Source organism: Microtus ochrogaster, unplaced genomic scaffold (assembly GCF_000317375.1).
Source record: "Microtus ochrogaster isolate Prairie Vole_2 unplaced genomic scaffold, MicOch1.0 UNK13, whole genome shotgun sequence".
Taxonomy (NCBI): domain Eukaryota; kingdom Metazoa; phylum Chordata; class Mammalia; order Rodentia; family Cricetidae; genus Microtus; species Microtus ochrogaster.
Window position 1 is genome coordinate 3323504 of NW_004949111.1, and position 25867 is coordinate 3349370.

At 35.6% G+C, this 25867-nt stretch overlaps 1 protein-coding gene across 1 annotated transcript in view; it reads left to right on the plus strand.

Annotated features, from left to right (window-relative positions):
* Nucleotides 1-2379: 2379 nt before the first annotated feature.
* The window catches only part of Pof1b (POF1B, actin binding protein), a 67604-nt gene continuing 44116 nt past the window's right edge, over nucleotides 2380-25867 (plus strand). The window contains exons 1-3 of the mRNA XM_026789041.1: nucleotides 2380-2664; nucleotides 17454-17528; nucleotides 24739-24819. Coding sequence (XP_026644842.1) covers nucleotides 2380-2664; nucleotides 17454-17528; nucleotides 24739-24819 — 441 coding nt within the window. The remainder of the gene's footprint in view (nucleotides 2665-17453; nucleotides 17529-24738; nucleotides 24820-25867) is intronic.

Here is a 25867-nt window from a genome sequence, read left to right on the forward strand (position 1 = left end):
ACTTTAACATAGCAAAATTACAAATAACAAAACAGTTATCAAGCAAGAATTACAGTTACAATATTTATATCTATTTTATCTTTTATCATAACAATGGAAAACTATAACTACCTATCCATTCTTCAACTCCATCAAAGACTCCAGAAGGATATAATATTACCTAAGCAAATAAGAAATAAATGACAGAGACATCTTGCAACCTGGACAGTCACCCAAAGTTCCTCTGTACCGTTGGGGCATCCATCTTTGGCCTACAGGCCCATAGTTTCCAGCAGACATTTCCATGAAGCAGGAAAATTCCAAAGACAGTTCAGTCATTTTCTGCTGTGTCCTGCAGAATGTCTCGCAGACTCTCATGAAACTCACCCGAAAGACTATCTCACCTTTTGGCAAGTTCAGCAGTCCTCTCTCTGTGGGTTCTCTGTGTCCAGTTCATGCAACAGTCCAGGCAAGAGCAGTTTCTTGCCCAAATGGCTATCAAGCTCCATAAGGATTCTCTTCGATGTCTATCTTCCTCCGCCAGGAGCAGAGTATTCTTTATACCTAGGAAAGGAAAACAGTGATGTAAGACACCTAAAAATTGGAAGAGCATAACAATTTCACACATTAATTGTAGCCCAACTACATCAAAATTGACTGCTCCTATTTCTAAGAAACAGAGTGGGCAGCTAATTTACATTGATTTTTGTGGAACAACATCTAAACGAACAAGAATTATCTCTGAAAGCTCTGCAAGTAGCAATAAATATGAAATAACAGCAAGTTATTTTAAAGCATTAAAGGTTAATTTTGAGGTGGTTTTTATAGACCTTCCTTCCATAACAATTCAGATTACTTGTAAGGACTGTTGTAATTTGTCATTTCTAATGTGTTCCCCACCCCATCACATAGGAGAGTTCTTAGATGACTATGTACTGAACAATTAAAATTTTATTTAACAGTATAATGTAGTTCAACGAAGTTCAGACTCTGATGTGAATCCCTCTATATTCAGATTCCAGCTCCATCTTTAATACGTATTTAACTGTGGGAACTTCTTCAATGTCTCTACATCTGTGCCTCAATTTCTTACCAGTTAATCCTTACAGAGTTATACAAGTGTAGCAATTTATCTAACGTTTGTTGAATGTGATCCAGCACACAATGACTAGTAAATTATTAGCTTTTGTTATTTATCAGAGAAAAAGATGGCTACCCAGATGAAAGACATTATCTCATTTCTCTCTGAAATAGTGGTCCCAAGGTCCATATATAAATAAGGAAGACACCCTTTTTGGAAGGAGTCCTCAGGTAGTATTTTACAGTTAAGTTGTGCTGGAGCAACTCGCCAGGCATTACCTGGTTGATAAATATCATTATGATTTGATTCGCAAGTGGTTGTAAATAAGCGCTGAACACATTTAAAACTGTCTCAGAATTAATATTTTTTTCATTTTTTTTTTCAGAATGAATCTTAAAGGCTTAGAGTTCCTTTAACAATTGGAGATTAAAGAAACAGTGGAACTCTGTGTTTACTAAGGCCCGAAAAATGTCAGGGCAACTTCCTTTGTAAAAATGCAAACCAATAAAAGGAAAAAGCAAAATGCAAAGCATTTTCCTGAGCCATTCCCACCCCACCCCTTTAATTTCTAGGCAGAAATTCGATCATTTGGATATAATTCTGTCAATATCGTTCAAAATACAGACTATGACTGGAGCCAGATAAACAGGTTCACAAATTAGAGAAATTTTTCTTGGCGTTCCCATGGCAATCTGCATTATCCTCATTATTATCACCAGGAGTTTGTGAAGAATGCGAACTTATCTCTGAAAGTTAGTTTGTCCCTAGGCTAATACCCTTTAATTTGGACTGAGATACTGCAACGAGTACTTAGGCTGAAAGCACCTTTGCTAAGTTTACAAGCCATGGGAAAGTAGCTTTGTTTTCTCAAACAAGTTTGGACACTGGTGTCTTCGTCTTCAGATTTCCAATCCTACGATTTCCAGCCCTGAACTTCTGCCTCTGCCTTTTATAGACTCCTTTACCTACTGGGAAGCCTTGTTGCTATCTCTGTTGCAAGGCAGGGCCTCTCCTGGCACGCAAACCTGCCAGGTGAATCCGCCCCTCAGGGGCGTGTCAGTACTATTTCCTGGAGCAATCTCCCAGGGTGGCTCCACTTTTCATTTGAGCTCAAATCCTGTACTGTCTACTCTGCAGCTGCCAGACCTGCTCCTGCTGCTGCTCAGGTAACTCATCTCTCACTGGCACCACCGGGGATAAAAGGTGGTTGATAAAGGCCCTCTTGCGTGTCCTTGCTTGCCGGCCTGCCCTGTTATCGTTTTTTTCTGTTTATTCCTTAGGGAGAGCACCCGGGGAAACCCTTTCTGACCACTGAGAAGATGATGAGCTCAAGCTATTGGAGTGAGAGCAGCAGCGGCAGCTGTGGGACCCAGCAGCCCACAGAGGTACTGCAGTACCAGCCTCAGCATTACCACTGTTACCATCAGTCAAGTCAAGGCCAGCAGCCTCCAGAAAAAGGTGTCGTGTATGAGCGAGTGAGGACCTACAGTGGGCCTATGAACAAGGTGGTGCAGGCCTTGGACCCCCTCGGCTCACGGGAAGTGCTCTCCCCCCTCAAAACTGCCTCCTCCTACCAAAATTTGGTTTGGAGTGACCATTCTCAGGTAATAAAAGATAGCTTTTCCAGGTTATTGGGGGAAAAAAAACACATCTTAAACCTCACTTCCCTTTCTGTTTCATTTGCTGTAGTTTACAGGAGAGCTCTTGGTGGATTGCAGTTAGGATTGTGTTGGATAGTCTCCCAAATTCTGTCTCTTAGCTATATTTTTTCATTTACTAGTGCCTGTGGTTAGTTGGTTGCCATTCCATTGATTTACATAACCTAACCAGAGCATAGGAAGCCACATTTTTAAAATTGAAGTTGATTGAAAGATGTGTTCTAAGTGGCAAACCATTTTGCCTATAACGACAAAAGTAGTCATCAACTTAAATGCAAAAAGGTTTATTTTTAGAACAGTTTCCCACTGATTCGCTTCATATCAGGAGCGAACAGGTGTTTTGTGCCAAGTAGAATGATAGAGAGACAATGGCATATATGGAGTGACGTGTAGTTATTTGTGTTCAGCTAATAGTATGCTGATCCTGGCTAAGTGACAGGTACATATGTCTTAGAATTTTCTTATATGTCAAAATGACACATTGATTCTTATACGTACTGGCTGAATAATTTGTGGAATGTTGGTAGGAGACAGGTTATAGGATTTGAAAAGCAAGAAAAAGGTAAATGAGTATTATATGAAAGCTACAAAAGACAGATCTCTAAGATACTCTTGAAAATGTAATAATTTCTAAGATGTTTATTTGTTTGTTTTGCTTTTAACATCAATATCTGTGCTAATAGTCTGGCAAGCACATGAAGAATAATGTGAAAAGACGATATAAAACGACAGATTAATTTCCGTTTTGATTTTATAACTCTATCTTTATATAAAATGTACATATTTTCAGCTTTCTGTGAGCTTCTATCCAAACTAAAATCATATTTACAAAGTATACTATGAAGACGTCATAAAATGATTACCAGGATCTTATCCTACCTTACATTACTATATCAATTGGAAAGAATACAGATTATTTTTTGAAAGCACATAAAGAGAATATGAAGCAATATTATTAAAATGTACAATGAAACAAAAAAAAAGATTTCTTCAAAGATACAGATTGCTTCCAAATCATAGGCACAACAATTTTACTATTGTTTTATTTAACACTTAGCATAATTTCAGGGAAAAATACATAACAAATCTAGGATTTAATACCAATAATTTTCTTTTTCCTTTTTTACTTTTATTGAAGATATTTTTTTCATAGAATATGTTCTGTTTAGTGCTCCTCCAAGATCCTCCTATCCAAATTCACACCCTTTCTGTCTGTAGGAAGGAAAAGCCATCATCTGTATTGAGTTCAAGGGGTAGAAAAAGATGAAAGTTAAAAAAATCTCAGGTTGTATAAAGTGACCATAGTGATGCAAAGTTACATTCCAATATGCAACATTAGCATGTTAATCAGCAAGAAAGTTGGTGCCATCTTAGCTCCTTAATACCTCCAAAAGGATGAAGGTTGAAAACAACAATTACTATTGTCCTAAAAACGCTGAAGTCATTCTACTTTTCAGTTATTTTAGCCCTCAGCCTTTTTTTACATGCTAGTAAAAGAATAATAGATACACACTTAAGAGCAAAATATTAAAAAATAATAAATATTGAATATAGGACAATTTTGAGAATTGTGTTTTATTGTTTGTTCCTTGTTTCAACTTTCCTTTTTAATACTAATGTCAGGTCTAAACTAAAATGGTTAAGCTTTTTATAAAATTTTCCATCTTTTATATGGAATTTGCCAAATTAATCCCTCTAAGACTATTTCCATCCTGAAACTTAGTTCTTTGTAGGAAAAAAAATAGCACAGACCCTTAGGGGCAGAAAGTATAACCTTAGTAGCTGAGATAAGAGACAGGAATGGATTTCACTGTGATATTTGAGTTATTAATCACTAAAAAGAAATAAAAGTATGGGTGAGTGATGAGGAAGGAGATGAGATTCAATCTATGTGATAGAGAGGAAGAGGATTCCCTTGTTAGAAAAGAGAAATTTGACTATAAAATTTCAAATTGACTTGGATATGAAGGCCAATAAAAGGGACTACAACAAACCAGCTTTTTAAGATAGTCACCACAATGTTAATGATTAGGAAGCCCTTCTATTTAGTTCTCCTGTCTTCCTGTTTGTTGGTGGGATGAGATTGTGGCATTATGTAAAGTTGTCCTAGATGTGATCTGAAATTACTTTCGTGCTGACAAAATGTCTATGCTTTAATGGTAACTCTATTATATTCCATCTAGGCACTGGGAAGTAAATATTATTCAAAACTCCTTTTATGGTTTTAATAAAATTTCTCTTTGAGATACAGTATTTCAGATGAGTTGATATGTGGCAATTATGCAATGTCAGTCAAAGTGAAGCCAAGATAATGATGATTAACATTCGATTTCTGGCCACGATGAATTCAATTAAGCTTTTGCTTTGTCTTGGTGAATATATGATATTTAGAGAACTCAGATTTTAAAATAGTTTTTCAGTAGTAAAAGGTTTACTTTGAGAAACAATTTATGCCACATTGCTTTGTTTCGTGAATTTTAATCTTAATTTTATACTTAACTAAATGTCATTTAAAACTATTTAGAGTTTTCTATCCCTGGTGTTTTAGAATATATTTAGTTATTTCTTTTTTTAAACTACTGTGCTCTAGTGTACTAAAAATAAGTTTATGGATATAAACACTTATATTTCTGTCTATATGATACATAATATTGCTTTTATTTCTTATCTGTAATTGATGAGACATACTTATGGCCCTCTTGGTTATTATTTTGTCTGATTAATAGGGTATTTCTCAAATAAAATTAAGTGTAGATACCAGTTGCTACTAAGTTATCTGAATTAATAGTAGAACTTAAATTATTAGGTTTTCCCTCAGGAACAAAAATAATCATACAAAGTCAGAAATACTTTTAAGCCCAATGTGGTCTTAGAAATAAATGAATAATGTTCTAAAAGCCAATTAAAGCCATAGAAAACAATAACAACAAAACCCTCTAGAATTCAATCCTTAACGCTTAAATATTAAACCACCAAAATTAACTCAAAATGGCATACTGTCTTAAATGAACAACACTGATGTGAATTATTCATCGGACTTATATTTTTTTCCTTTGGCTAATTTAAGTATTCATGAAGGTCAAGATATTTTCCATGAATACTGAGAAACTGTTTTGAGAAAAAAAAATGGATCAAAATTAAATATTTTAAATTCCAGTCATTCAGTGAACAGATGCTTCTTAAGTGCCTATTTTACAGAAAATTGTGTGATCTGAATAAATACCATTTGCTTGTCACAGGAAAGTCCACTTTGGGGGCAAACACACAGAGTCTGGGCTGTAGGTGGCACATGCCGATGTACAATTTAAAATATTTGTTTATATGTTGCCACGAGGATTTTATTAAATAAAATATTTGGTTTTAATGTATGGGCTAATTTGCCATTCTTTTTTATTTGAAAATTTGTAACACAAAGAATCTGGCCTCAGAGAGCAGCCTAGAGGTAAATGTGAATTTGGAAATGACCTTCGCTGTCAGTTCACCTGGGCAGAGGTCTGTCTGCGTTACTATTTTCCTTTGTCTCTGTTTGCAAAGACTGTGAATGACTTCCCTACTGTGTTAAAATTTCTATTTCCTACCAGAAATTTTTTCTGCTCTGGGTGGAGGGGTGTGTGGCTTTGAGAAATTGTTGTTCAAGGGTGTGGTCAGTAAAGAGAATGATTGTTCAGGGAAGTAGGTTGCCTGAATAATAACGAATGAGGTCATGGGATAAAGGGGCTGATGTTTTCAGAGTTGGTCATCCCCTTTATGCTCACAATTAAATGAAGCTTTAGAATTTGTTAGTGCAAGTAATTGCTGAATGAAAATGTTCATGGCAATTGTCTCTTGTTAAAGCAGGTCTGATAAATTTCGGGGCCAGCTTTCAGACAGTGACATTTACAAGCTGTCCTGGGGCCGTGGTAATGGGCAGGGAATGTAGCCAGTGGAAGAAGAGCAAAGCATTTTATCAACTGATCTTTCTTCACAATTTATGGTGAAACTACTGGGAGATTTGTCATGCTCTTAAGCTTCGTATAAAAGCTAAAGAGTTTCTAAATAAGCACATTGAAATGGACTCTTTGTATCAGAAGCTATCCCAGTAAAATGTCTTCTTTACATTTGTGGGAGCATATATCCTAGTAATAGCTAAAGACAGAAGGCATGAACTGAAAAGAACTATATATTCTGTTTTTGTTCCCTTTCATTTAAAAAGACCGAGAGAATAAGAATCAGGAACAACTATCGTAAGTGAGGAATTTGGGCTTGAAAGAAGAAAAAAGTGGAGCTACTTTTTCTTTGCTTTACATTACAACACAATCATAGACTTTTATTCTAAGTAAATGAAGTGTTTGTCTCATCAGGAAGGGAAAAGAGGTGCTTATAATTTACATGTTTCTTGTATAAAACATTGAATAACATCTCAACAATAACCTAAGGCAGGTGTTTGACGATGTTACTGACTTTGAAAGGTTCTAACAAAAGCATTCTTCACACTATTCAGGAACATTATTCAAATGCCAGTGTGCCTTGGGAAATTCTGTCAGGATAAATGTCAGGTAGATTTAAATATATTATGGTTTCAGATTCTGTGTTTTTATGGGTTGTGAGTTTTTTGTGTGTATTTCTAATGCTTTTTCTTTTTTATTCTCATTTATTATTTTTTTAATTATTGTTTTATCTGTTTTCATAAGAGAAAGAGAAAAACGGGACTGGAATTAATTGAAGGGGGAGTTGGGGAGATTTGGGGAGTGGGTGAAAAAGGGAAACTTGTGATCAGAATATATTGTATGAAGAAAATTATTTTCAATTTAAAAAGAGCTATAAAAATACAAAAAAGAGTCAGGCAGTAGTGGTGCATGCTTTTAATCCTAGCATTTGGGAGGCATACAGGTGAATCTCTGAGTTTGAGGTCAGCCTTGTCTACATAGTGAGTTCTAGTATAGCCAGGGATACAGAGAAACCATGTTTAGAAAAACCAAAAAAGTTTAAAAAATACTGTTCATTTGAAACTTCTGAGCCTAGACCTAACTCAGTATTAATACTTTCAGTGTTTCTTATAATTATTGGGACTAACAGGAGGATCCATAATGCTCCCATGATCTTTGTTGGAAAGCATCATATATTAGTCTTTAAGCAAAGACTGAAAGTTCAAGTTAAAAATCATGAAAAAGTTCCATGTTCATTGCAATATACTTTCAAATATATACAAAAAAATCTTCCAGTGTGGATATAATATTCTCTACTACCTAATTCATTTATTTATTCTTTGTTACTTGAATATATTGAACACTTTGACCAGAGCCACCAAGAGATAGGTAAAAGCCAGTTAAAGATACTTGAGAGGTTCAGATTCTGTAGTCCAAAAAGCAGTTACAGAGAAAATGCCCACAAAATTGCTCTCTGTGGAATGTTCTAGTGATTGCTGTAGGTACTAAACGTTCAGGATTTAAATGTTCAGGTACCAAATGTTCAAGTTGATTCTGATAGAACAGAACTCTGAAACAATGTACTTTGGATTTTAAGCCTGAGTTCAATTCCTGGTACAGAAACTCTTTAGCAGTATATGCCATTTTTCTCATCTATAAAGTGGGAAAATCACAACAAGGAATGCATAGGATTATTGTTACAGTCAAATGGGATTATATATAGTGGAAAACACCAGGTTAAGTGTTAAGTATTGTATTACCTTGAATAAATTACTTGACTTGTTAGAATCTATGTTTGCTTATTTGGAAAGGAAAAATGATGTCTTTCTTCAGAACTTCAGAGATTACTGGATGAGGTAACTGTGAAGATATCCAGTACAATCTTTGAGATAGTTAGCACTTAATTTATTTGATTCTTTAAAAGTATGGTCAACAAAACCTCTTTGTGGCACAAGCAAGGAAATAAATTCAATAACCTCACTGCACTGTAGGCATTCATTTAACATTAGAATATTAGGTAGATTCATGTGCTTGAAAAGCTTAATAGGGCTTGGTCAATTAGGGAAGAATAGGGAGAAAAGTATTGAAGCAGTTTTACAAAGTGTATAGTATATGATCAAAAGACTTAAATAGAAACTTGTATTTATAGTGCTTAATGACACAAATATTCTTTAGAGAACATAATTTAGAACTCTTCATGTTCTTAGTTGTTATCTTGAAACTCAATATTTGAGATGAGAATTTAAAATTTATTTTTTTTTCTTTTTACCCCAAGAATTAAAATCTCCTAATGTTTTCCTTAGAAATGCACCCTTAAAATTTGGAATGGGGATGCTGAAGTTTAGCTCTTCACAGTTGATGGCTTCTTGTGGGGGTGGGAAAAAGCTCAGGTTTCTTTAAGGTACTGGGCACTGGGAGTTTGATCATGCTCCAGTGTTGGAGGAGACCAGCTTATCAGGTTAGGGACATGGGGATTAGAAAAATAGTAAAGAGAATGAAGAAACAAGTGAAGGCCGGGCGGTGGTGGCACACGCCTTTAATCCCAGCACTCGGGAGGCAGAGGCAGGCGGATCTCTGTGAGTTCGAGACCAGCCTGGTCTACAGAGCTAGTTCCAGGACAGGCTCCAAAGCCACAGAGAAACCCTGTCTCAAAAAACCAAAAAAAAAAAAAAAAAAAAGAAACAAGTGAAAATAATAAAACAGAAAACATAGGATAGTACCAGGAGGGAGTTCCAGTGAATACTGAAATTTCTTGCGGTTAATTTTCCATACATTTTTACAATACAACAGGGGGAAGAAGACAAAAGGCTGCTTTAACATGATACAAAGGACACAACGGACAACTCGAACAGTTACTTGCTTCAATACTTTAAGCCATTAATCCATGAGAAAACATTCTGTAGTTTAGGCAGGGAACCTACCCTAGACCAAATATTCTAAAGGCAGCCACTCCCAAGGTCAAACCGCCTGTTTCAAAGAAGAAGCAGAAATATGCTTTAATATCCTGAACATTGGTCAGGGTAGAGTGAATCTACCTATATGGGCCATCTTAATGTCAAAAAGACCAAGTAACCACACCCTAGGTCAGGATGTGCAACCACACTTGTCAACAACTTTGAACAACCTAAAACTCTCTGACCTTCAGACAAGGTGGAAATAGGCTCACATTTTTGGGCCTCCACACTCCAGTGAGTATATGAGCAACACAAATTGGACTAGGTTTATTTTTCTTCTTTTGGGGAGGATAGGGCACAGAGGTAAGGGAGTGGACCTGGGAGAACTAACTGAAAAATAAATGTGATCAGAGTGCACTGTGTGAAATTCTCAAATAATCAATACAAATATTATTTTGGAAGAAAACAAACAAAAGAAATGTACTTCCAGTACAGAAGCCATAGCCATATATTGCTATTAACTTTCATATTTCAATTAGTTAAAACCTAATTCAGTTCTTCAGTCATGCTACTGTCATTTTAAGCATTTAATACCTGAATGTGGCTACTGGTTTGTGTACTAAGCAGTGCAGATACAGAACATGCCTATCTACCAGTGTATATCTATAAACTCAAGCCATCCATTATCTAAATAAAGAAATGTCTCTAAAGACCATTGAATTTAAAGGAATATTTGAAGGTAAAAATGTATGATCCATGTGCTGCTAATTTTTTTGATCAGTGATGATGGATACACATGGATGAAAGAAATAATGAAGTTACAGCCTACAGTGTGAGTTTACAGTAACTATTTCAAAAGTAAAAACAAAACAAAAACATTAGAGACCTGAACAAAATGCATATATTTATAAACATATATCTTTTGATTTTTTTTAAATCCCATTGTTTTAAAGAGAAAGTTATTAGGAATAGAGGAAAGATGAAAAGTGATTCCTATTAATCATAGTGCATTTTCCTGTCTATTTCATTTGGAAGAAATTGGACAGTCTCACTATGATAGCCAAGGTGGCCTGAAACTCCCAATTCCATGTGATCCTCTTGCCTCAGTCTACCAAGTATTTAGGCCTACAAATACATTTCACTATACCCAGGCTTTTTTTCCTTTTGTACACATGATTTGCATTTCATATCCTCTCTGGAACTGTCTCTTAATTTTTACTCTACAGAACTGTTTTATGAACTTTCATAAATGAAGTTCTATACCATTCCCAGTTTTACAGACTAAGTCCATGAATTACAGAGATGTAATATAACCTTTGGAATTCCATACAGCTAAAACTGGGCTTTAAAGCTAGCAGTTATTTGCAGGACTATACTTATAACCATTATGCAATATTTTATATTCTCGGCATAGGCATTTGACTTATTTCCATTAAAAAGTCTGTGCTATCTGATTCATTGTTGCATTTTATCATTGTTTTAACATGTACCAGTTATAAACCATCTAAGATGATGTAGATGAACATAAATAAATAAGATAGGATGGACATGGTATAATCTCATCAGTCAGGAGGCTGAGGTAGTAGGATCATAATGAATTTGAGAACAGCCTTAGTTACATAGCGAATTTGAGGTCATCATAAACTTCCTAAGAATATGTAGCATTAATATCATTCTGTCTGAAATATGTTCTTTCTCAGGATCAAAGATTTTTGTTGTCATTCAGAATTAATTTTTAAAATATTTTCCATTAAGTTTACTGATTATGTTATCAAAACATATGATGATGTAAGAAATTTATTAATTTTTAGTTATTTCAAATGTCCAAATGCCCTGGGGGTAACTTTAGTGGAAATATTGAAAGAGTAAGATCTCTCTTTACCTTGATATGGAATGTATGGTCATAATGACACAAAATGTCCTTGGTGATGTGAAGACCATTTTGGGACCTCCAATTCTGCTTTTGAATCTGTCCCCCATTTATTACATCTTTCCATCTCCTATTCTAGATATCCATACTGCTGTTTCCTAAACACATTCAGTTTGACACTCTCCCCACTTCCCTGCCACATTTGTTATTTAAATTCCAGGTTTTGTAAATAGTTAATCCTGACTAAGATATCTGTTGATCGTACTTACCCCTCAAAACACACTTGAAAAGTCATCTTTAAGATTTTTCTTACCCTACAGCTTTTTCATCTACAACTACCCTAGATGTGGTCTACTTTTACAACTGATATTAGCTTGAATTAACTAGCGTCACATATAAAATACTACTTTGGTCTGTCCTTCCACCCAGGCTTTACACCTCTGAAAGGTTGGCACATTATTTGTAAAATCAAGACTCAAAGGCAAATCAAAATAAATGTTGTGTAAATAGAATATGTAAGCGTTTTCTTTCTCTTTATTCTGCTTTTCTGTTCCTTCCCTTACCCCTTTTGTATTTCATACCTCTGGTTTTTCTTCCTTTTCTATGAATATGGTTTTTGTAAAGGCATAGTTATTAACTGGAACTGTTTCAGACTGTTATTCTTCCACAGCCTTTCTTTGAAATCAAACTAGAAAGGCACACATTGCTTCTTAAAAAGTCGAACAGCACATCACCTTAATAGACATAAGGAAGTCACTCAATGAGCCAGTTAGTTTTGTTTTCCAGATCATAGGTCTTATTAAGCATCTGAAATTGACTTGTTTATATTTAGTTTGTTGTTTTGATGGATAAATATTTGTCACAATTGTTATGGCATATGATGTTAAAGGCCAGGTATTTTGATTGGTTCTCATATCAGTTCCTTGAGCTATTGTTGCTTGTAGCTGTTAATTAGTTTGCTTTTAGATATATTCATGTATTTGCCCTGCTGATGAAATTCTGTCAAAGTGAAGTTCTTTTGTTTATTAAATTTCATTCTATAACCCTCTAATGGTTTGACACATTACTTATGTGCCCAAAGATTCTCCTGTGAGGACTATTATAACTCTTCAGTACTCATCTACACACCAAGCATTATTTGGAACTTTCTAAGGAAAGACGTTTGCCTCAAACATAGCACTTACTTACCCACTTATCTACTTTCACAAACTTTAGCCTGGGTGTTATTGTGGCTTGATTATAAAATGGCACTCTCAGGCTCATGTTTTAAACATCTATGCCTGAGTTGGTAGCACTGTTTTTGGAGAATCTATAAACTTTCAGGGAACTGTGGCCTCTCTAAAAGACTAAGCTCCCTTTGTGTATGTCCTTCAGTATATATTGTCCCTGGTCAGTTGCTGGATCACTTTCTCTGTTTCTTAATCTATTGTGATGTGATCAGCTGTTCTCCAACACAGGCTCCTGACACATGTTCTTAATCACATGGGGCCAAGCATTTATGAGCTTTCCCTTAGCCCATTTTTTTACTCAATCAAAACTATAGAAAAGTTATTGGATCCAATGTAGATATTCCAATACAAAATTATTTTGAATTACTCCCAAAATCAATACACCTAATTTTTTTCTAGAAAACTTCTCAAGGACTCTGCAAATACTTCATGTCATTCCTTTCCCCATAAAAATTTCGGTGAGATTCAGTCTATAAATTTCTTTGTTTGACTTTTAGATCTGCTTGTGATCTGCTTCCTATGTACATACATTATTTTTTTGAAATCTTATTCAACCAAATATAAACCTCTGTTCTCGAAATAAGCCCCCAATGTTTACACTTGTCTGCACATGACAAAACTGTAGCAAGATTTATTACCCTCCTCGAATATTTCTTTGTAATCCAGTCTTTGGTTATGGTGAGGTTAACTTTACCTCTTACCACTTGAAGTTTCTATAGTTAACTCCTTATAGCTCTTATTTCACTTTTATTTGTAAATTTTTATCTGCTAACTGATTATAACTTTGGTAAGGGTTGAGATTATAGTCTGTTAATCTATCTCTCTACCCTGTTACATAACAAGTAACATCCATTACACATAGAAAGAGGGCTGGAGATACAGCTCGGTTGCTAGAGTGCTTGTCTAAAATATATGAATCCCTGTGTGTGATCTCCAGTGTCCACATAAACTGCATGTGGTCATACATGTCTGGCTTAAAAGGATTTGGGAATCAGAAGTTCAGAGTTATTTTGGCTTACACAGAAATTCAAGACTAGCTTTGGTTATACAGGACTTGGTTTTCAGAGAAAATAAAACAAGAATACAAATTAAAAAAATCCAGTGTTCCAACCATCAAAGATAACTTCCCAAGTTAACACAGCTATTTCAATGAATTATGCATCACTGAATTTAGAAGCCTTTTTCAAATATTTCCATTATACTAATTATCTTCTTTAGTTCATTCTAATTAGATAATAAAGTGTCTCAGTTTAAACATGTTTGTATTTTTATTATAATAAGCCATTTGGTGATAATGCTATTTTTATCACCATAGAATAGCATAAAAACTTATTAGAGGACAAAAATAGCATTTGTTCTGATTTTTAATTCCATTCTCCAAACAATTCTTAAATTAAGACCATAGGGTATGTTTTGTAGGTTTTTTTTAATGTCTACATGAGAATAACAGTTTCCCAGCCTCTGACTTTCTTTCTTCCCTGCCCTGTGATTCTGAAAAGCACTGTTATTAGAGTAAATAACTGAGGAACTTGGACCATTACACTTCAACTGATTTAACTCTGAAGAAACATAGCTATTTTAACAGTTGAAAATGGATACATTTTTTGTGAATAGTGAATTCCCTACTGGAAACCAAAGATTCTAGCTCTGATGAAGTATGTGCTAAGATGTAGAAAATTATTTTGAGTGGTGTGGCAAAAATTTCCTCAACAAGTCAACTGATTTCAATCCACTCTGATTTTAACATTGCCAAGGCCATGTCTACTTCATACAAAGTGAATGAGCAAGAGAAGGAGCAGCACTGTTACAGCTTTGTCCAAGCTGCAAATCATTACTGGAGGCAACAGAGGACAAACAGACCTGGATTTTCTACCAGTCTCACCTGTGCAATTATGAACGTTGATTTCACCAGACTTATGTGTAAAGAAAGTTGACAACAAGGTGATGTCTATCATTTCTGAGCCACAAGGATAGATGACTCAATAATATAGTGTATATTTTATAAGAAAAAGTAGAACTATCCTGAAATATTAAAGGGATTAAATGATGTAGGTGGTAAATAGAACTTCAGTGCCTTATTTAATTTAGAGCCCCGAGGCTATATTTTGCAAATCTATCATGGAGTCTACAGATACCCTTTATTTAATTTATAACAGCTTAAATTATTTAATCAGGACTGTCTCCTCATGCAATCACTTTTAGATAGGTGTAATATTTTGAAGAATACAAAAGTTGCTTTTGAAATAGGTGTGATAATGCACCCCTGTAATTCAAGGAGCCTGTGACTAAAGGCAGGGAAATGATGAGGTCAGCCTGAGGTACATACTGAAATGCTGCCACAGAAAACAATAGCCAGAATATAGCTTAGAAGCAAAACCCTTTTTCTAGCATGCACAAAGTCTTCAGTTAATTCTCCAATAGCCAAAAATATAAATGTTACTTTTCACAAGAACTAATTTTAAAGAAGTAAATAAAAATATATTTAGACTCCTAATATAACATCTAATCATAACTTACCTTATAAGTAGATTTTTCAATTTATAAAACAAAGTATAATCAAGCAAGTTATAAATATGGTAATGCAGATTGATTAAATGTGTGATTTCTGGAGCCATGCTACTTTTATTGAAATTCTAGTACTTAATATTGCCTGTATGACTTTCACCTATTAAATTGAGCTTCTTTATATAACATTACTTGTGAGTATAATAGGATTGTTCTGGTACCTTTCTTATGAACTTGTTTTAAGTATTGACTTGGAAAATGCTATATAAGCTGCTTGAAATAGAAAACTCATAATATGTGTTATTATCTCATCATCATCAGTAACATCATCATTAAAGGAAAACAAAAATGACAAGCTTAAAGAATTTAAAATTTTTTTGTCTATATGGAACCAATATGGAAAAATAAGTTTAAAGTATAAAAATGATCTTCCTTTGTTTATAGAAATATTAGAAATAAAACAGAGAGTAAGGATTGTCTAAATCGTGTTTACACACAACCTCATGCCGTTTCCCACACAAGGAAACTGAACTTCCTAGAAGAGACAAGAGTTACCCAATATCACAAATTGTCCAGACCTATAACACGGTTCAAACCCAAGTAGCCCGACTCCAAGCCCAGGCACCTTTCTATTGTACCATGATAACAAAACACCTCATCTGTGCTTTACTTAATTATCAGGAGTTAATTATCAGGCTGTGGTTCAAAAGCTATGTGAATCAACATATCACTGCCCATTGAATTTAATGATTTCAGTATAAAGGCTCTCTCTATATATGCGCATATACATATGTGTGTGATTTATACAAAATTAAACACTTAGAAAGACTGCTAAAAAAAGAAACCTTATTACTGTGGTGACCTTTAAATTATGACATGCTCTTCATTGATTCATTCACAAACAATTTCTCACTTATTATGAAACAGGAAATGACTGTTTGCAGGATCAATAAAAAGATAATTATAATCTAACAACATTTTATGCATGTGACTGTCATGATGAAACCATTTACTTTGTATAATTAATATGCTATTAAAATATCTCACTAATTTTTTTAAAAAAAGAATAGAAGCATTATGTTCATATAGAATAACTTCTCTTTTTTTCCCCATGATCTTTTTACCAGATCCATTAGCACATGGTTGTATTTGGAATCATTTTTTGAAGTGAAGAATATGTACCTTTCAGCTGTACAGTCTGTAACCTTCTGCATTTACCTGAACAATTTTTAGCTTCTAGCAGGAAATGCAGGAACCTATTCAGAGGTGCCTGAAAATACTGAATCTGTGTTATTGAAGTTGACACAAAAGAAGGGCAAGATGAAAATGTAACAAGTTGAAGACAAAATGATAAAAAAGTGCAAAAGTGTCTAGAACAGTCTCCAGTTTGAGCAAGTGTTTTAAAAACACATGTTATACTTCCACTGTAGCTTGGCTTCTGATAAACTTGTCAGTGTTTACCTTGTATACCTGTGATGATTTTAATTATCCCTTTCTTAGAAAAACATTTTCTGTTTGTGGGAAAATATCCTGGAGGCACGTCAATCCATTGTAAATTATAGGGAGGTGTAAGGAGCTTGAGTAATGCTATCAACTTTGCAATCTGGAGATGGGGATGGAGCTTAGTGGTAAGCACTTGGGTAACATGTGAGGTCTCAGGTTGGATCCCCAGTACCTGTACACAATAATGAGGTAATGCATATTAACTAACTTGGGGAGAAAGATAAACAATGGTATAGCATAGTCAAAAGGGTAGTCATTTTTGTCTAATCACTATGAATACCACACCACTTCACTTCTGTGAATGATTTTGAAGCAACAGTGCTGAGTCCAGAATTAAAGCTGGTACCAGAAAGGATTAAGAGGGATGGAGCCAACTTCAAAGAATCGAAAAGTAACACTCATGTTTTCAAAGGTAGCTTCCTCTATTAGTTTGATAATTTTTATTTGTTTTTGCCCAACAAGTTTTTTATCTTATTCACACAAGACATAAAATACCATTGTGGTATATATTTGTATGGTTGTCAAAGAAGAAAAAAATAAAAGCTAACGATACAAGACTGGGCTGTTATAAAAGTGCTCTAGAATTTATTTTATTGTTAGGTTACTTTAAAAAGTTGGCCAAGTAATTCAGCAAATGTGGCCTTTGGAAAGATAGACATCATCAAAGAAAGCTATATGCAGTGCTCTTATTTGTGACTAATAAGATTATTGTAAAAATATAAAGGACACATTATCCTTTAAATTGTATGAGCTAATAATCCCAGTGACAGGAGACTTGCAAAGCACAGTGCTCTGAAACAATTTCTGAATGTCTTGTTTCTCTCAACAGGAGCTCCATTCTCCAACTCTGAAAATCTCTACTTGCGCGCCAAGCACTCTACATATAACACAAAATGCTGAACAGGTAAACAAAGTTGTATGCTACATTAGATTTGTTTTTCTCCTTTTTGTGTAAGTCATGTTCATATGTGTGAACAATCTTTAGATCTTTATAGAACTACGCATTCACAAAGGAAGAGAATATTCTCATATGAAAATAAGTCCTGCTCAGGAAAAGAATGTGCAGCAAGTGTCATGAATTACATTTTTACTTCCATTACTCTCTCTCATTCAAACTTTCAGTTTAAGCGTAGTTTAATTTTAGCTGAGAATCTTCTGGTGAGTGTGGCTATTTTAAGGGTTCTTGGTTTTAGTGCAAATAAAACATCTACATTTTGGGTTGACTGAGGAACTGCCTTTGCAAGTGGTTATACTTAAAAATTTATATTTAGAGGTAGACCCTTACACGACAAGAGATTATGCTCATTATGAGTGTATGATTTCAATAACAAACCGACTGTAATTATCTTTCACCTTTATGACCTAATAATCCTAGTTATTGGATTAGGTTTTAATGTAAGTATTGTATATCTAAAGGAAATCTGTGATAAAAAAGATTTATCTAACTGATACATGCAAAAGAAGTCTAAGAAATAAAGCATATTAAAGTTGTAGTCACATGGGAGAGGAGCACACAATTTAGGGTGTAAATAAGATGCTATTTTAAGTTTCTGGCCAACACATAGTATTTTGCTGTTGTTAAGCTCTGATTCCTAGTTTGGTTGAATAGTTTGAGGTTTATTAACCACTTTCTTTTCCCTCATATGTTTATTGAGAATTTTGCATATAATGTGTTTTGATCAAATCTGCTTTCTATTCCTCCTCCACTGATTCATATCCTTCCCTCACAACACCTTTTTCTCCAGCCTTCATGTGCTTTTATCGATTTTTCAGAGTTCTCTTGGTGCTTCCTGCATAGGTATGGCTGTTGGAGCCTCTGTTAGAGAATGAGAGTTTCTCAGGGACACATCCCTGACAAAATCTTACTCCCCATCCCCTAGTAGCTATCAGTTTCCAGATGCTCTCTTAGGTAGGGGTGGGACTTCATGATCTCCCTCAACTGTGTTGGTATTTTGACTGGTTTGATCTTGGACAGGTCTTATACATGCAATCACAGTCACTGTGAATTCATGTATGCAATGATTTTAGATCCAGCAAATAAGGTTTTGCTAGGGATGGTCTTGATTTCTGGCTCTTACAATCGTCCCAACTTCCCATGCTTTCATTCATAATCTCTGAGCATTATTTTATTTAATTGTATATGTATTTGATTACTTCACTACTAATTTACAGATCTTGTTCTCATTAATGTAAAACAAGCCTCTTATATTAATAATACTGAGCTTTTCTATAAAACATTTCCAGTTTTTCTTTATTCTAGTGTTTTTTTCTTTTTCTATCTTTCTTTCTTTCTTCCCTTTTTATTGAACTTCTGAGACAAGTCTAGGTATGTACACTAGGCTAATCTGCAAAGCCAGATACCCTTGTTTCAGCCTCCTAAGTACTTTAATTACAGGCCTGCAGCAATACATACAGGGTTTCTGTCTCTTTTGTCTCTTTTAATATAATCTGTGGCTCTCTACTTCCAACACGATGAATATTTTAAGGGGTATGCTACAATGCCCAGATAAAGCCAAAATTTTAATTGACTAACATTAAGCAGTATTTTGTTCTAATTCTGCAGGGATGAATACAGCAAAACAAAATACTTTATAAAAAAATCTCACCATGCGTATTTTAAAATTTATAGAGAGGCTCCTAGTCCCCAAGCTGCTGCTATTGCTTCTTGAGTTGCTATTGGTCATACTTGCGTAGCACATTTCTTTGTGGTCTCCAATGTACTTTGTGTGGCCACATCAGCTAGCTTTAACTAGAGAATAACCTTAATTTGAAAAGTGACTCCGCATCTGAACTGGCTTTCACTCTTCACAAAGAAGTACCAGAGGACTATCTGACCATTGAGCAAGCACTATCAACCCTTCTCCAGAAAGCAAATCAGACAAGAGACCAGGTACTCTTAATTACAAAATGTTAGATCCAGATCTTTTCTCCTTGATCTATGAAACTTTTTAGATTTTCTCAAAACTGATATCAGTGGGTAAAATAAAAATACCCAAGTCATTGTAGAGGTTGCCCAAAGTCCCTACTCTAAAGCATTTAAATATCCATAAATGAAGCATAAATTAGTCACTCTTATTCCCTAACTTGCTGTGGGAGTCTCTGCAAACACTACAGCGAGCAGAATCTCTCGGTGAGTGGAAAAGAAAGTCTGATTAAACGTGACTCAGTAGGCAGTGCTAGTTCAAACTTCCAAAGTTTGACACTGGGCAGTTTATTTTTAGACATATGTAAGTATAGCACAATTTGGAAAAATATTTTCTCATGATAATTAACCTAATCCCATGTATACAATAATGCTTAAGACATGATTGCATTGAAACTCTTGTAAAAATACAGGTGAAAGATAGGTTTATATATAGTAACTAAGGAAGCAGATTCAAGGTAAACAATGCTCATGATAAGGGCTCTGGGAGGAAAGCACTATAGATTGACTGAGATAAACATAAATCTGGGGGAACTGGTGTTGCCTGGCCATATAGATAGTACAGATGTCATTAGGCTACTAAGCACATCTGTTCTCAGCATTCTGGCCAAAAACAAAACAAAATGAAATTAAAACAAGTTATGTACCTCCCTTTGAAATGACAACTAGGTGTGCTAAACATTTCTGGTCCCCCTAGTGCTTGTCTGTAAGCACAAGGACCTACGTGCTTCTTACAGCTTGCGACCCTGATGGCAGAAGTCTTTGCCCTTGGTGAGGGAGAAGAGTGGGGACCAGGAATGTAAGTAGGAATGATAATCATTTACATACCATATATTAGTTACTTTCCTGTTGCTATGATAAAACACTATGACCAAAAGTGATTAGGGAAGTGTCTTAATTAATGTTACCATTACTGTGATAAAGAATCATCACTAAAATTAATTGGGGCGAAAACGGTTTGTTTTTGCTTTCAAATTGCTATTCATCATTGAAGGAAGTCAGCACAGGAACTCAAACAGTTGGGGCTGTTCTTAGTGGTCACCCCATGGTACTGGCATCTCCAAAATGCTAGCGTCTTTTGCTGCACCTGGGCTGCACTTCAACAATACCCTCCCGTAGGCTCTCTTCATAGTGCCAAGCCTCAAATTCTGTGTCTTCAACTGCCACTGAGGCTGCACCATTACTAATGGCCTCTCACAATGCTAAAACTCAGGTGCTCTCGGTGACCTCCTCATGCTTTCAAAACTAGTACCACCTGGGTGACTCTTAGGCATTACCAAGCTCAGCTGCCAACCTAGGCCACCTCTAGAACACAGCTTCTGTGTTCTCTCAGGAACCACTTCCTAGAAGACTTCATCTCAGTGATGCTGATCTCTTCTTAATCCCCACTGATTCTTCATCCCAGCTGACCAGCAACGATTGTCACAGCAAGGAAAAGGTTTTACTTTAGTAGTTCTGGTCTCTTGTCAGTCACAGCCAATTATTCAGCTCCAGCTGATAAGCCACCACAGATCCTTCATACAAATGACCTGATAGAGGCTTTATTTCCATACGTCACGTCACAAACCAGGGCTTCATCATCTGTACTGCTATCAACATTGATGTCTTCCAGAAGAGCTCACTGAGCTCTCAACGTTCAATGACTTTTCCAGCTCAAAGTTCCAAATTCTCTCCACAATCCTCCCAAAACAGCATGATCTTGTCTGTCACAGCAGTACCCCACTATCCTGATACCAACTTCTGTCTTAGAGTTGGGATTGCTGTGATAAAACACCATGACCAAAAACAACTTGGGGAGGACTGGATTTATTTATCTTATGCTTCCACATCACTGTTCATCACTGGAGGCAGTTAGCACAGGAACTCAGACAGGGCAGGATTGCGGAGTCAGGAATTAATGCAGAATCCATGGAAGAGTGTTGCTTACTGGCTTGTTCTCCATGGCTTGCTTAGCCTGCTTTCTCAGAGAACCCAGGACCGCTTGCCCAGGGGTCCAAATACAATAAACTGGGCCCTTCCATACCAATTAACAAAGTTGTCTATAGGCTTTCCTGCAGCCTGATTTTATGGAAGCATTTTCTTGATTAAGGCTTCCATCTCTCTAATGACTCTAGGTTGTGTCAAGTTGACTAACACTAGGAAGCACAAGAAGAAAGACTTTATTGGGCTTATAGTTCCAGAAGATGAGTCCATAATGGTAGGTGAACCATACCAAGAGGTGGCGGGAGCAGAAATCTGAGAGATCACATCTTAACCATAAACATGTAACAGAAAATATTCTGGAAGTAGAGTGTGTCTATAAACCCACAAAGCCCATCCGCAATGAAGTACTTCCTCCAGAAAGATTCCTCCACCTAAATATTCCATGTTCTACTCAAACAGTACCACCAACTGGAACCAAATGTTCAGCTACCTGACTCCATAAGGGAAACTTATTCAAACCACCACTCCCCCAAGATGGGATCCAGAATCAGAACAACAGACTTTTGAAAGCAAAGAACAGCCAAATTATGATCCCAGAGACAGTAAGTGTGGCTGCAAGTTTCTGGTCTTTTCGTAATATCAGCTGCTGTAATGATAATCCAAAATACACCAAGTCTGGTGGCAATGCAGTCATTGAAACAAAATCTAGAACAATGGTGATCCAAACGGCCCATAAATAGGAACTAATTTCAAAGGAGCTGGAGCCCAAGTGTGTTAGACTTTGGAAGCTTCTAACCTTTCAGAAAGGGACACAGATGTGAGTCATGCATGTGCTTGAAAACAGTTAAATTCTTAGCAAAGTAAGTACACAAGGTGGTCAATGTACTCCCAGTTGCTCCAGCTCCTTTCCATGCAGGTAGCCTGCAGCATGAATCTATTAGTGCCTTTGACAATATAAATCCTGAAAACTTCCTCTGAAGTATGCTATGGCAGAGGTGGGGCAAAAAAAAAAAGACAATGGAGATATTCAGCTCTATGGTCCAAGACTGCATCTGCTTTATGCTGTTCATAGAGAACATCAGAGCGGCTGCCTAGTGCTGCTTCTGTGGTGACAAATCACGCCGGCAGCAAGAAGTAGGTGGAAATTCCCAGTCTTCCCAGCATCGAGTTCTCGAACATTGAACCCTCCTACACAGTTCTGATGTGGATTATCTGCAATGTTAACTGAAGCATGTACAAGCAGGCCCAGCTTCTAACAATAGACAGAAACATATAGAATTATTTAGGTAATGAGTAAAACAAACAGCTCCAAGAGGCCAGCAAGTAATAAAGAGACTGAGAAGAGAAGGGGAGGTACCCTTTCTGATTTTTGGATGCAAACACACTGTGCTATTCTACTGATTGGCTCTGCTTATCTTTATATGCATGAGTATTTTTTATTGAGTACATTAAGGATATGTACCAGGCTATAGGGTGTGTCATATTGCGCTATCCTTGTGATGTATGGTGATTGTCCATAGCCTTGAAAATATTACTAGTAACCAGATGGGCAGGTGGATTGGGCCAACAGAAAAACAAATAATAAAAATCAGAAAGCCTGGAAGTCATACTGCATTTGATTCATACTCAGAACCCATGTCTTCCAGAAAAAAAAGAAGTTGACATAATGTAAATTATGAGTAATTTTTCTGTACAACTTATTTAATATGAATTGAATTTAAGCTTAACTGTTTATCTAAACATGTCATTGCAATACAGTTCTCTCTTAGAAAGTTTAGAAAGAAAGCAGATTAGTAAAATGTAGGAAAAGGGAATTTTGCAATGAATTTCTTAAAAATAAATCCCCCAGTGGAGACACCTACTTTAAACCAGTTGTTATTTAGATTCAAGTCACTTTACTCATTTTAAATTTTCTAAATTCTCTTGCCTCAGACTAGGTAGGAGGAAGTGAGATGAGTGAGAATATTTAGGGCAATTTTGAGGCCCTTATTTTAGATAGACTTTAAAATAGAACAGGAAACATAATGCTACAATTCTATTCAATGACTATGAACGGTATTATTTCTTTTTTATTATTATTTTTATTGAGCTCTACATTTTTCTCTGCTCCCCTTCTTCCATCTCCCCTCCCTTCCACCCTCTCCCAATGTCCCCATGCTCCTAATTTACTCAGATCTTGTCTCTTGCAACTTCCCATGTAGATTAGATCTATGTATGTCTCTCTTAGGGTCTTCATTATTGTCTAGGTTCTCTGGGATTGTGATTTGTGGGCTGGTGTTCTTTGCTTTATGTTTAAAAACCACTTATGAGTGAGTACATGTGATAATTGTCTTTCTGGGTCTGGGTTTTCAATCTCCATCCATTTGCTAGCAAAATTCAAGATATCATTATTTTTCTGATGTGTAGTACTCCATTGTGTAAAATTTACCACATTTTCCTTATCCATTCTTTGGACAAAGGACATTTAGGTTGTTTCCAGGTTCTGGTTATGACAAACAATGCTGCTATGAACATAGTTGAGCACATGTCCTTGTAGCACAATTGAGCATCCTTTGGGTATATACCCAAAAGTGGTATTGCTAGGTCTTGATGAAGGTTGTTTCCTAATTTTCTGAGAAACTACCGATTCTGTTTGTGTCTTAGATGGTTCAGAAGACTGTAGAAAACTTAGACGTAAAAACAAGGAGCAGAATTTTTCCAAAATGGGAAGAGAAGCACAATAAAAGGGAAAATAGTATACCCTATTTAATATATTCTATCACCATTTATGCAATTTCACTCTACTCCAATATATCTCCAGTATGTAAATATAAAAATGAATTCGGAACTGGAGTCTTGGAAATATTCACTTTCAATATTTTATGAAAGAATAGTGCCTCTATTATTTTTGTAAAGTATTTATTGTCATTAGGTATTGAGTCTTTAGAGGTAGGGTAGAATGTAAGGATAAATAACTGTTAGTTTTCATAGAACTTTTTACCTTGCAAACTCTAGCAGAGAAGAATATATAAAAAACATAATAAAATATGAAAAAGTATGGTAAAATAGAAATTAGTATAATCAACTACTTACAACAGCACTGACCAAATGCTGCTTTGTAAAAGTATTTCCAACACTTAAGTTAAATAAATCATAAAGTCACATAACATTGTTAATGAAAATGACTATATAATGTTCACCATGAAAATTGTTCCTTATTATTAATGGCTCCAGGTTACCAAATAATGATACTTATATGTATTTGTCTGGATTTCATTTTTCTTTACAGGAACTTCATTCTCCAACAGTGAAAGTTACTACGTATCCACAAACTACCATTAGGAGATACATAGTACAAAACCCTGAACAGGTAAGATGTCATGTGATCTCTTTTTCCAGTGGGTGAGTCAGTTACTAGATCCTTAAACGCAGATTGCTGGCCTATCTTCCAGTTAAAAAGTGCACTTCTAATCATTAATATAAAACTCCATTTTTAATTTCAGGGAGCCATGCACCATTCTGTTCTGATATAGCAATGCAAAAGTTCCAAGCAGCTTGGCTGTTATAATACTTTCCTTTCTATAGCCCCACCCTGGCAGTGCAAGGGACTTTTGTGCACTTTGAACCAGAGAGAAAAGGAACAAAGGTCTTCACAGGCTTCCCATAAAATCTACCAACCACAACACTGGGAGCTGGAAGGTTTAGTGTATTTGCATTTGACTTTCACCTGTTGACTAGGAAGAAGATTAAAAGTCAAAAGCTCAAAAAATGTTTTCATGTGCTTGTAGCCTCTGATGTATGAATTATGTACTTAGTAATGAGCTATTTAGAAATTTACATTATTATATTTTTAACTAAGATATATAACCATATGTTTTACGAAGTACATAGTTTCCTCTGTCTAATTTGAGAAGAAAATTAAGACAGCATTTTTCCATCATAATAAACCTTCCTTGAGTACACACACACATATACATGCACACATGCATCTTCTAGTAGCAACAGAACATTTTGGCCTCTTAAGGCTTCAACCTCCCTATAGGAAACACTGGGGTATGAATAGAGACAAGACATTTTCCCCTTTACTCTTCATTTCTGCATTAGAATGAGAAGCAATCTTTCCGAATCTAGATGGTGTAGAGGATGTACTTCTGCTACTATCTATTCCACCTCTTTTTTTAAATTTACTTATTAAAATCATGTTCTTGAGTCTCCTTAATTAAGGAATCTGCTAGTTGTGCATGTGTGTTTGTGTGAATTTGCGAACACACAGGATCTGAATAAGGTGATGATTACTTTGGATATTTGCTTGAGTTTTCATAAATTTGTGTAAACATAGAAGAAGGACGTGATTATAGTTAAAGCAGTTGCCTGCTCCTTCCTTTGCATAATAAAATAGTTAAGCAACAAGTCTGGAA